The sequence below is a fragment of the Syngnathus leptorhynchus genome, chromosome 20 (genome assembly GCF_054491065.1).
Source record: "Syngnathus leptorhynchus isolate UIUO chromosome 20, UIUO_Slep, whole genome shotgun sequence".
Classification (NCBI taxonomy): domain Eukaryota; kingdom Metazoa; phylum Chordata; class Actinopteri; order Syngnathiformes; family Syngnathidae; genus Syngnathus; species Syngnathus leptorhynchus.
This window is the reverse complement of record NC_141214.1, coordinates 4,813,680-4,827,276: the sequence shown is the minus strand read 5'-3', so window position 1 is coordinate 4,827,276 and position 13,597 is coordinate 4,813,680. Positions and strand designations below refer to the sequence as shown.

General features: G+C 40.4%; 2 protein-coding genes across 4 annotated transcripts in view; one reads left to right on the top strand and one right to left on the bottom strand.

The window, feature by feature from the left end:
* The window catches only part of col9a2 (procollagen, type IX, alpha 2), a 162,435-nt gene that overhangs the window by 99,998 nt on the left and 48,840 nt on the right, over positions 1-13,597 (bottom strand). The window lies entirely within an intron of this gene.
* col16a1 (collagen, type XVI, alpha 1) overlaps positions 8,606-13,597 on the top strand; it is a 28,966-nt gene continuing 23,974 nt past the window's right edge. The window contains exons 1-2 of one of the 2 annotated variants that reach the window (XM_085940007.1): positions 8,606-8,824; positions 11,728-11,819. In XM_085940007.1, the coding sequence (XP_085796133.1) occupies positions 11,753-11,819 (67 nt within the window). In that variant the 5' untranslated portion in view covers positions 8,606-8,824; positions 11,728-11,752. The remainder of the gene's footprint in view (positions 8,825-11,727; positions 11,820-13,597) is intronic. The other variant, XM_085940008.1, reaches the window with a different exon arrangement.

Sequence of the window (13,597 nt, the reverse complement as noted above, 5' to 3'; positions counted from 1 at the left end):
TTTTTTTTCTTTTTTTTTGGAAAGCAATCAGAATTTGACATTATCTCCTCCTACAACAAATCCAGCTTATTAATAAATTTACATTTGATTTTGATCACATCCTTCAGCCTTATCATTATCCCGTTATCGAAAATATAATTTTTCACTTTGCAGCCACAGATTAAAGGCGAGATTGTTCACTGCCGCAGCTGTCGCGTGAAATCTCAATGGCCTCAAAAGTGCTGCCTTAGACAGCATTAGCTAAATTGCGCCATTACAGCACTTCCTTTTCCCAGTTGCCGAACATTTACTAGCCCTGAAAGAAACTGAGCCGGTGGAGAAAATGTTGCCTAAAATCTGTTTCTTTTCACAATCAGCGCAGTAAAATGAAAGCTGCAATTTAGACTTAATAAAGCGTGACACTTGTTAACGCCATACTAAAGTGTTTATTTACAGATAGTCAAGTGCTGCTTGTTGACATTTTCCAAAACACCTTGTCTGTGTGTTGATATTAGGTTACTCTCATGATACACTTAAAAATATATCAATACGTTTGTCACAATATTAAAACGCTAGCTTTAACTAAGACATAAATAGCTCTTGGTTCTGTGAAAATACCAAGCGAATCCAGACATGGCATATTGTTGCACTTCTATTAAAAATGCCCAGCTTGTGAGACAATGCATTTATTTACATGCCTATTGACTATGTATTGTTTTCACCGCAGCCACTTAAGGCGAAAATCCCGGCAATTGTGAGTTCAGGCTTAAACCTTTACCCCTGTGGCATTTTCTAGTTTGCTGGAAATGGAACACTGCCATTGGTCATCAGCATGAAAGCTATTCCAAGGCGCTTGGATGAGACTCTGGGGTGAAACAACAGCAAGCCGAGCCCTCCTTTCCCACCTGTCCCGGTTCTTTCTGAGAGACAAGCGATATGGTAATAAGGTGGATGACTATTTCGTGTGTGTGTGTGTGTGTGTGTGTGTATATCTGTGTGTCCAGCTGGTCTCCTGGCCACTGTGGCCATTAATGAGGAGTAGCAAGCGGCAGAGCATGACACACACCAGCTGGATGTGTGCATACCTCCGCTGAGAGAGGAGTGCCGTGCCAATGAGACGGGAAGAGAAAGCTATAAAGGATAAGAAGTGCTTATTTACAATACATATGGCCATGTAGGTTCATCCAACTTGACTTGGATTGTCATCACAAAAACTTTTGCATTAGGTATAATGAAAGAATACTACTCCGGTAGTTTTGATGTTGAATTTATTTTTGTGCCGCCGTTGTAAAAATAAAAAACAATAATAATTAATTTGCTTTTTTTAATAATAATAATATTTCTTTAATAATCATAAATCAATATTATTATTAATATTATTGGATTAGTAAATAAGCCATAAACCAGCAAGACAAAATAAGTTGTCATTTGGATTTGAGTGGGTTTGTTTTTCTTCACCATGGGCGTGTTGTTGGATTGCCCCGTGTGCCGTTTGTCTATGTTGTTTGGCTCATATTGATGGGCGGGCGGGGGCTTTCCCCCTGGTGGCAGATCTTATTGGATTTTGATCCACATTTGAGCTAGGCTGAGGGAATCCAATCACATGCAATTTTTTTCTCAAGCATAACCCAGTTGTGCCACATGGAGCAACCCGTCCATTGTTATGATTTTGCACACATCCCAGTCAGTGGACTGTCGGTTGGCAGCTTCGTGGTTTAATTTTTTTTTATATTAGTGTCATGGTTACCGCGGCAAGATCTATAAATATAACATGTGATGTCCATATGTATTGAATGAACCGTTTCCGTGAGGCACACTGAGGTTGTTGGATCATATCTGTGGCATTTTCCTTCACAATTTTTTATATATGCACAGAAAAATATGGTGGAATAATAGAGTGACATTTCTTCTCTCAGACTTGACCCTTTTAGAGCCAGTGTCTCATTTTAAGGGAACAAACAGAAAAGCAAACAAGGTACGTAGAATCAATAAATATCGAAAAGCACAACTCCAATTTACAAACGTGGTCAGACTCAACACCACATGACTTGTCAATGTGACAACTGACAGCAAACACAAACAATGAACCAAAACAAAAAAACCAGCAACTGACAAACTAACGAGAAAATCACGAAAAGGTAAACACTCAGAAGCGGCTTGGCGAGCACAAGTGGACCCAAAAACATAACAAGACCGACATGGACAAAAAAAACTACAAAAGGAAAACACAACAAAACTAGAAGCCAACACAACATTCACAAATGGCTTTTAAAAGCCGTTCCCTTTTCAGTGTTTTTATCAACTAAAAGCATTCCAAAAGCACTCGACCAGGCTCTAACGAAGACGTAGCTGCGGCCATTATCAAACCTGAAACCTTGCTATTCAAAAATGCATCACTATTGTGCAGCTAACAGCACACGTGATGTCCATACAAGTGAAAATGATGAGAAAAAAAAAAAAAGGATGGCGAAGACGAGAGAGTAACAATGAAAGATTTATGATGCACGTTGAAAGCAAGAGGGTTGCTTTATTGGCCTATTATCAACTCAATAGGCTCCGCCGAGACGTAGCTCAGATCTACTCTCAGGTCCGAATCCCGGCTCCACCTTTCCAGATCAATGCTCACTGCTATCACCATTCATAATCTGACTCAGACTTCTCCATCCTTTTGCTCGGTCCAACTACAATTCATGCAAAGTCACAATCCCGTCCATTGCCGCTATCGTCTTTCACTCCCTCATCTGTTTATCTGTCTGCTCCCTGAAACCCTCGAGTGCTCTCAATCAATTCATCGCACCTCACATATGTCCCCCCCCCCTGAAGTCACCTGAGGTGGACCAGGTTAATACTCTGGCAGTTTGAGATATGCTTGTGACATTTCAATCTGGCATCTGTTTTATCGCAGTTGATTTAAGGGATGGTGGAATGGACGATACGCTAATCATACTGGGGATTGTGGAACATTGGGCGAGGCTCAAAAACCTGTTTGCTATTGCATGCAAGAACAACCTAAATGAAAGCATAAAGCCATAACGCCCCCAAGTGGAAGCCTGAGGAACCAGTGATCAACTGCAGCAATGCAAAAAAAAAAAAAAAAGAAAATAAAACAGCATTTGTGAGTTTGAAATGCGTGGGTGGTGCAAAAAGGGAGTCAGCTGTACTCTGCTTGGCTCAAATATGACCTTTGCGAGGATTATTAAAAACAGAATAGAAATCATAAAAAAGAGGTAATGAGAATGTTGGATTTAGAGGCAATTACTGGAGAAATGAGCTGGAGAATGGAGTGCGTGAAAAATAGCAAGAGACAGAGCGGGAGGAGAAAAGCAGAACCGTGTTACAGATGTAACGGAGGCAGCGTCATGTAGTTTCCTTGAGAGGATGGAGAGTGAATGTGTGAGGAAGGGAGCGGGGATTCTAAGGGTTCATGATTGCCAGAAAATGCTATTGGTTAAAAAAAAAAAGAAATACAGTAAAGTGGATGCGCAATTTTTCACTCGCTTCCAGGTCAGCAAAGATCTGGTGTAAAAAGGTCAATTATCAACTTGCACCCTGTCAGGGGGAAACGAGAGGACAAAGCAGAGGTGAGGGCAAGTTAGTGATTGACAAGTCTGACATCACATCTTAAAGATGATGTCAGATTAGTCAATCTTTGTTGATCCCTTTGGAAACGTATCTGCAAAACGGATTTATGATTTGTGCTCCTTGTACGCTTCCATCCACCCAAGCATCCATCACCAGATGTCCCTCCAGCTCTCTATCAAGCTATTCCTCCACCAATGTTTCCTAAACCACCCGCCCCCTCCCCTCTGGTTCTTGCCAGTAGGAGTGGCCTGCCCTTGATCTGCTCTCGGAACAAACAGGCTGGTAAACATCATGAAACATTTAGAGGAGGCAGAGAAGCCTTCGCTCTAATTCGCACTGGCAAAGCAGAGATGCAAAACAGACGCTGCATCCTGAGCTCCAGAATACAGATGGGTGATGGAGAAGTACCTACGAGTCTTGACCGCAACCCCTCCCAAAAAAAAAGGATCTGGAATCTGCAGCCTAATTTGATAAGAATTCATAAAAAATTGCCACATCAAGTTTGCTCACCTGTTTCCTTCGGCAGAAAAAAAACAAGCCCTCCTGAAATGTTCTCTTCAACTCAGCAGGCTTCCTTGTGCCTCATATAGAGTTATTTATGAATTTGGATTACCACCGAGGTTGCTTAAATGGAGCAGAGCTGCTTTGGGATCTAACCTGCATGTAAACACCTTGCCGCAAATGTTCTTATCCCTGCCAAGATATTTATGTCAAAAATGTGATTTCCCAAAGAAATGTTCCTCAGCGTGTTTCGGTGAGTTAATTAGTTCCAAGGAGGTTATGTTTTTCCGTGTCGTTTGTCTGTCCTGTCAACGGGATGATTTTGGAAGGAGGGGGTGTTGCACGGATTTAAATTGGATCCGAATCTTTGCTTTTTTATTGGTCGAAAAGCCGATCGGCCTTGGCTTAAGCTTACAAAAACACAATCCACGTTGTCCAAGGTTTTCTTTTACGAGTCAATATGTTAATTATCTTGAAATAAATCTTTTCTTTGGCTTGAATGTTGGCCAGCTGCCTTATTTCCAGCTTTTTTCAAAATATCCACTCGAATCAATAAGTCAAGAATCCGCTCAAGGAGTTTATCTGTAGCTAATTAGGCTTGTTGCCATCACTGCTTTCATATAGAAATCAATTTTTTCTCCCTCCCGTAGCGTCATTGATTCGCAGCTATGATCATGTTTATGCTGAGCCGAATCAAGAATTCTCTCAAATGGCCAACCTAGTAAATAATAATAATACATTTCATTAGACAGCGCCTTACTGACATTCAAAGTCACCTCACATGGAGTAAAATAAAATAATATAGTGATAAAATAATAAAATCAGTGGATGTAATAAAATAAAATAAACAAATTAATAATAATAATAAAAAATAATAAAAATAATAAAGACTTGCAGGCAGATCTAAGAATATAATTTCTGAGACCCGACTTCAAATGGAAAATAAAGTCAGAGTTTCTTAAGTCAGTGACAAATACAGCAAACTTCTGGTTTACTCTGCAGGGATGCACTGATAGACTTGCTGACAAGATAGCCGCAATGTCCAAGTCCTAAACTTTTCTCGTCACTTAGCTTTGGCCTCCTATGGCGAGCGACACAGCGCCCCCTTCACGGGCCTCATGTAAACGAGCCATTGATTTCATGAAAGCCTCCAGCATCAATTGCAAAGGGTGCCGTGATCTCCTTGTGCACTTGGCATCCCTGTAGCAAGGCAGTTTGATTAGCCTCAAGGTGTGTTTAGGGATACCAAACTAGGATTAAAGTACTCCAGGAAGCACGCTGATTTACTTTGCAATCAATACGCTTGTAAAATTCATACAGATTGCGCGTAAGTAGGTTTTAGTTTAAGCTGAAAGGCTCGCCCCAAGCTTTGCCCCCTCCTCTCCTGCCTTTCCTTATTTACTGGCAAGCTATTAGACGCCCGCTGCGAGCGGGTTAATGACAAACCTCACCGTGAAGTTCCACTAATGTGATGCAGAGCTCTGATTTTTGCTCCAATCGCTTTTGGCTCTGGCATGCATGTTTGCGGTTCAACGTTTCGTTTTATTCAGCTGTGTTGTGTAAGTGTTTTATGTACTGAGGGAATTAGCTCCAGAGCCACTTGAGGACACGCGTTTGCTTCGTATATTCTCTTTATGTTGACTTACAAAGCTTCTTGTCAAAGCGGGTTGTTCATACCCAAGCATCTTATTTTCTTGCATATTTTCTATGTGTGTTTTAGCAATCTTCTAAAGTGCATTTTTACATTTGAAAGCATTCTGCTTTGCCATGCATATGCAATTAAGGCCATAGGAGTCACTCCTAATACTCTTCTGGCTGTCTCCAGCCTTTTGAATTAAATACATTACTTCTTGAACCCACAATGTGAGAAGGGACTTTTTATTATCTATTTATTTATTATTTTTAATCATTACGGTTTGGCTTTCTTTCCCAACTGCAATGCTGAATATTCAATTTGCTACTAAGGCTCTTATTGGATAGTCAAGTTCTTAACTATTATAACTAAAGTCACGAACCTTAAAATACATTTTAAAACCTAAATCAATAAATTAATAAATTATAAATAATATGAAAAAATATATACAATATAATATAAGAATATATAAATATTAATATAATAACATTTTAAAAAATAATACTTTTCAACACATATATTAGGGTACCCAGCATTATGCCTACTGCAAGATGGAGGAAAGAAAAAAGCAGAGGGAGAAGGGAATAAAAAAAAAAAAAAGAGCCAGAAACTACATCAATGCTTCCCAGTCTTGAAATGGAAAAATACTGCTACTGTATTTCCGTTAGTCTTTTGTGTCGTTCATTTTCTTATTCACATCTAGTCAGCATGTTCCATTCACCCTCCCACCTTTCAAACGTTTTCTGTGGTTGGAAAGAATGAGACGGGGGAGAAATTATTACTGTGTTTGGGAATATGGGTCAGTTGGCAAAATCAGGTCCACGTGGCCCAAGTCTGCAATGAGCGCTTTTTTTGTTGTCTTCCACGCACACTAAACAATTTTCCCATGTATTTTGCATAACTCTCTTTTTTAACACCATCTATATGTCACCACAATCAAATAAGACGAATAAAATAACAACGCCATCTTGCCACAGCCTTAAACCCACAATGCATGCTCTCGGCATACTTGTGCGATTATGTTGTAACTTCGAATGCTGCTTTGCTGCAGCAGTGGGAGTCTTTCAGCTCACCGCTTGGCATTTTAACTTTATTCCGTGTCTTATTGCTGTAATAATGTCGACCAGCAAGGCGAGCAGCGGTACACACACAAAAACATTTTTATTGATGCATGTCTTGCTTACACTCAGTCAACGAGGGTTGATGGGAGAAAATTAAGACAATTTATCGGGTGCACTTATTTTACGCTGGTGCTAATAAAAACAGAGGTGCCTGGCGTCAATTCAAGGGTAAGATGGCTTGCCACCTATGTGGTTATTTACTCTATCTTCTTCCTGCATTTGTTTTTTCTGCTCGCGGGTTAAGCAGATCTACTTTGTATTTGCTTGCAAGAGTACTTGGGCCTTCACAGACTAAATTTGTGAGTTTTTGTGAAATTGTTACCATGGCATTACAGGTTCCCATGACTTTAAGGGTCTAAACATGCACCTAAACCGGTGAAATATGTGAATCACACATTGGGCCTTTCAAAAAAAACTAACAGGAAGTCCGCCATCTTATTTTTCATTGAACCCTTTTATAGAGATAAAAACCTCATTTGTCAATGTTTCAAAGTTTAAAAGCTGAAATAAATGAATGGAGGGGAGAACAACGAGCAACAAAAACTATTATTTTTTTTTAAATCTTAACACAAATCCCTTGTCAGCAAACCTTAGCAGCGTTTGGCCTGCGGATAATATCCCCTGCCCTCTTTCATCGCTCCCTTGCGCTCCTCATCCCTCATCCCCTTAGCGGAGCACGAGAGCATGCAGTGGAAATAACGGAGCCAATAAAGACAATGCCAGGATCCATCCACTCCCTGCGTTTCAGATAGTTACTAAAGAAACCAGCGGGTACGGATGTTGAGCGCCGACGACACATGAGGAGAGACCCCTTGATATAATGAACGCTCCAGGTGGTTGGCCATGTGGCCGAGGCTAATATGATGGAGGGGTCGACTTGGGAGAAGACAAAACAGACAGAAGAGGCGAAAAGTTGAGAGGAAAAACATTACCACTATCCCCCCCCCCCCCCCAATTTAGCTGATATGGATTATTTTAGAAATTTAGAAATACATTTATATGCTTAGATCATAGGTGTCAAACTTAAGGCCCGGGGGCCAGATGCGGCCCGCCACATCATTTTATGTGGCCCGCGAAGACAATATTTGCATCGACTTTGTCATTACTAAAATTACAAATTATCTTCAGATTAAAAAAATAGAGACAATGCTAGCAATTTTTATTACCATTTGTCTTTTTGAAATATTTGAACATATTTGTCATAATGGCCTTCCGAGGGAAACTACGAGTATGATGCGCTGTGATAAAAATTAGTATGACAACCTTAGCTTAGATCATTAACATTGATGACCCCAACAGCAAACATTGAGAATGTTTTGAGATATTCCTTGGCCTAACTAGGCCACACCCACCCATCACACAGTGGGCGTGTCATGTATTATGGATCATACAGACACACACAACTCAAAACCCAGCATGTAAGAATCTTGCAATTCCGGCACGGAGAGTGAATTTCATCATGTCCAATTTTCACCACACCATGTCTCCTTCAAGCTTCTCACATCTCAGCTCACCATGGTTTTTTTTTCGTCATTATTTTCTCTGTTTTTTGATGATGTTCATGCGCCTGCATTACAAGATCTATACAAGTGTGAGGGAAGCAAAGAGGTCAAGAGAGGGCACAGGCCTGGAGGAAAGATCTTCAAAAGATTAGGGACACCCCCCCCCCAACCTCCTCCTGATGATGTCATCAAGGGATCTCCCTCTTGAGAACTTCAGACAAGAGAAACAGAGACGGAAGGGAGAAAAAAAAAAAAAGAGAGGCAGAGATTTGGAAATTAGCCGAGAGGGGAGGGGAAAAAAGTTGGACACCCACTCTCGCCGTGACTTTTTCTCCTCTTCCCTTTCTCAGTGGAAGACGCCTCAAGACAAAAAGTCACAAAAAGGATCAAACGGAGACAAAACACTGGATTATTTTTGACGCACACCGGATCTTTACCAGCTAATATTTGTCTTCATTGCTGGATTCATGTAACTACAAGTTTGTGGATTTACTCAAAAGTTCAAGGTATGTATGGTATTAATGCGTGCGTAGAAAACGGAGCAACAATGGAGTTCTTGGGGAACTGTTTTCTAGCAGCAAGTCCAACTTAGAAGTAAAGTTTCAAGGAAAGTGCAACTAAAGTTCACAACAACTTGGTTTTGTCATTTTATGGCTGACTCAGCATTTTGCAACTAACAACAATGTAAATTTTGAGATTTCCATAAAACTGCTTTTGTTCCTCCACATAATTTAGGAAAATTCCTGCTGTGCAAATCATTTTAAAAGTTGAAAGCACAACATGTGGGTCAGCTTTGATTGAGTCTTACAATTCTGTTTGTGGAGCTGCTGGGTAAAGTGACGTGGGTGGATGCTTTTTCTCCTACTCTTTCACAAAAGCCACATTTTGATGAAGCCAAGATGCATGTGGGCTGTTGCTGACTAAGGCTTGCAACCAGGCCATGCAAACATGGAAAAAGAGACACTTATGCTGTGGCATAGTCACACTACTCTTCCAATGGAATCTACACTGTAAAAAAAAAAAAAAAAAAGTGAAGGTCACATCTGCTTTCTTCTTCAGTCAGCCTCCTCCATGTTTGCTATCTTTTGCATCAATGCCTATGCAACCTCTGAAAACAAAACTATTTTAGTTTCCCCAGGTACATGAGAACATGACACATTTGTAGTCATAAATTCAAAATTACATATGTGCAGCGCAAATGTAGAAACCGCCTCCGTAGCTTCTCGCAGCAAAGTCTATTACCCAGTTGACTATTTTATTTATCCGGGTCAGTAGCGAATATATCATGACAAATCAAACTGACCAGGCCATGCATATTATGGGCTGTGGGCCAAGCATCTTATGTCATGAGAGTATTTTTTTTTTTTCCCTCTCCTCATACTGGAAAGTGTCTTTGGTAACTTGAGACAACGTGGAGTAGACTCCCACTGCCTGCGATTAACTGTCCAGCCTCTTTTTTTTTTTTTTTTCCCCTCTCCCCCTGCAACTGTTTCTCATTAGAGTATATTCAAGCACTTGGACACTACCCAGAATGTAAGACTCGTGAAAACTTGCCTCAGCTTATCCTGAGTACAGAAGACTTTAGAATATTGCCTCAGCTAGTTTCTACTGCTCCTTGTTATTATTGCTTATGAATTAACGTATCATAGCTTGGAGGTATCTTTGTTTATCCAAACACCAATCCAGTAAAAATAAGAAATATTCAAGTCCTGGCATGTTAGCATTAAATCTTGGATTTTTTTTAGTGAGACCCTCAAATAAGGACGTCTTCTGAAGAACCAGCTCCAAAATATGTTACCTGACTGACAGCCACTTTAATTTTATAAATAGATTTTTTTCCCCCCTCTCCTGTAGTGACCTAAACAATTGCTTGCTTTCTTAATGTGCTTAGGGACAGTGTGGCAGCAAAAGTCCAAGTGATCCAACTTTATCTCCTCTGGCCAGCTTTGTGGCCCTGGAAGTATGGGTAGAAAAATACATTTCATTTGCAACACATAACAAGAAGCTTTTACATTTATTTGGAATGTAGCCAGGAAATTATAGGAACGAGCTGTTTCGTATGCATCAGTCTCTGGAACATGATGCATTATGTATTGTGTGAACTTATTTTTATGATGATGTGCTATCTGGCCGTCTATAATGACTGCAGTTTTTTTTTTTTTCGAGTGCTCAAACAGCCATCTGAGATTTTGATTAACCTTCTGCCCAACCAGCCGGTGGCGGAAATGTAGTTTCATGATGTTTCCCTTCACTGTTTTTACAATAAAATTGTTTTTCACATGGCTGAAATGTGTCTGTGGAAAAAAAATACCGCAAACAAACATTTTTATCAGGAATCATAAATAGAAAGCTCCTTTTTTTTTAAAAAACAACATACAAATAAGGCAATAAAGTACACCTGAGTTAGCAGATGTCAAAACTAAATACACAAAATGTCATTCCAGTAAAGAGGGCAGCTCATGCTATAAGCTATTCACGTTGTGTGGCCTCAGGGGGCACAAAGGTCAAAGGTCATAGCTCTCGGAAGACAGGTGTGTCGACGGGAGGCGCGTTACCTTCCGGGCACGGCTGTACCCTTTAAACATTGCAGCGTTATGAGCTTTCCACATATGCTGAGGGCAAATATGGGTCAGTGGGTGATGTGTTTATGGGAGTGTGTCAACGTGGATGGATGGTGTGTTTATGTGAGCGCATTGTCATGTTTATTGTCAAGAAAAGGTACTGCGGATGGTGAATATAAATTGTTTGGTGCAAATAGCATGAGTGGATCTGGTTTTTGTTGAAAGCATCTGGTTTAACAATTCCAAATGTGTTTTTTGTTTTGTGATTTGACATCTGTTAGACATAGAGCATCCCCGTAGGTCATTAAAAAGCATTACAAGTCATTAAAAAAAATTGCAAAAATTCTTCTTTTCCACTTATCTCCCTTCATGTTTCTGTTATATTGCTCGTAATTTGAAAAGAAAAACGTACTATTGTTTTCACCACTATTCAAATCCATCAGCACAAATCTGACTCAATATATCACACTCCTTTGAACTAGAATAATTTTTTAAATGTCAATTTCTTCGTCTACCATGTTGTCACCGTACAGATGCATGCTTATGTTTTTTTTCGTGGGTTTTTATGTCACATGTGCACAGTGAAAGGCCAACCAGATGGATGAGATAATGACGATAATGCGACTTGATAGACTCGCAATCCCTTATGCACAACATTCTGGCTAATTCATATGCGCCTAACAAAGGCTGCATCATACTACATCATTAACACATTGACTGTGACCGCCTCATAAATAAACAACATTTATTCGAGTCTGACAGTGTGTGGCATCATTTAGCAACTGATAACAAAATACTGGCAGAATACCGGGAGGAGTTTGACGTTTTTGTGTCCGCTCATTCATCAGGTGGTGAGACGAGCTGCGTGAAACCATGTGGCTTCTTTGCTCCTGCTTGACTCTGCTGGCCATCAGCCTCGGATCATGTGAAACACTTCAAGGTGGGACTCCTATTTGTTTTTTTGGGGACTTTAAAAAATGATGAGAGATGGTTCTAATGGTTCAAGCAAAGTTGGCCACGCCACTTTTTGCCAACATTGTCCAAATCTGGAAGGCTGTAGCTACCAAACCCCTGCTACGATCGACGATCTAATTTTGCGCCATTACGAGCAACAAGTACACCGAGTTTTGTTCCAATCAAAATCTGTTTGGTTGAACACACTGGGTCACCATGAGTTCTCAAGCATCTCTGCTAAGCTCATTGAAAAAGATGAACTCAAAACACTTGAACCAAAGTATTGCTTAACAACTAGTTGAGCTTTACAATCTCTGAGGGCATTGCGGCTTCATTATATAGAGCATAATTATGGCTTACTTTGTTTCACTTGCTGGCTCAGAGTGGCAGAATGGTCAGCCTGTGGCTGAAATAAGCAGTTACATTTCTTTAAAGGAGCCCTCAATCCTTCCCGCAGAGTCCTGATTGACAGCTTTTTTTTCTTTTTTTTTTTAAATACAATAGACATCCGCTCTTTATACTGCAAAGTTAATGGTGCTCCATAAGAAGCTCTGAAGAGTCCCTCTTGGGAGCCCCTCATCATTGGCTAGTCAGACGAGAATGCGCCAGCTTGCAGTTCCCTCGAGTCTTTTTGCCGCAGTGGTTTGAGAGACTACGGCGAGCTACACAAAAACAACTGTTCTTCTGACTCATCCGAAATCTCAATTTACTGGTAATTTGCTGACTTTACTTCGGGGAGCAGGTTTAATTAAAAGTGGTGTTGAGAAATGGTGCCGCAGAACAGCCTAAGAGACTGGTCCACTCGGGCAAATCAAATTGCTTGGGTAAGGCGATATGTTTTTGTGCACGGCGGACTCTCGGCAATCTCAAGTTATGATTTATGTTGGAATTATGCCTTTTGTCACTGTCTAAACTGCAAAGCATTATTTTCTGCTGCCGTGTGTGTGTGCCAAACATTGCATTACCAATAAAGATATAAAAGTCATGATCTTCACAAAATGCTGCAGTTCCTCCCTTATGGAGTTTTTTTTTTTTCTTCTTTCTTCAACAGTTGCTCCATAATGTGACTTTGAGTTAGGAAAAGCTGCTTATTTGGATCCAGGATATTTGAAGAATGTTTAATTTCCGTGCATGAACGAGTGACGGTTTGCCTCGCCAGCATTTTTCGGATCCTTATCAGTCTCTGGCTGAATGTGAGCTCTGGACACTTTTCATTCCAATACTCATAAACATTAGTGATAGTTATCCACTGGCAGTCATACATGCCCGACTGAGTTAACAATACTTTGAAGGTTCTTCTCCATAATCTTCTCTTATTTTGGTTCAAGGTAATCATGGTTTAAATTCTCCATACAATGGCTTTAAAAAAAAAAAGTCAGCCCAAATCTAATCCCGCCTTTCCATTCTCCAGCGTGACAACTGACCAATACTTTGAACTTTGGATGACTTTAATGTTCCACGGTACTGGAAGGCTTCGTGAGAGAAAGACTTTATGCTGATCAGCAGTCTCAGTCCAATTATCTGTGAATGCCACACTGTAAAGCACATTCAATAACTCCCCTATTAAAAAGCACGCCATGAGAGTCCACTTCTGACCTCTTCTCCCTAATGAACATCAAATTACCAAGTATCGAAGGGAAGCTCACAGAACCCAGTGGGTTTCAGTGACCCCCCTGCCAAAAGCAGACAGAAAAGATAAGGCCACTCTTACACCTTTACACAAACTATTTTTAGCTTTTTGACTGATATTTTCCGAGTCCAACC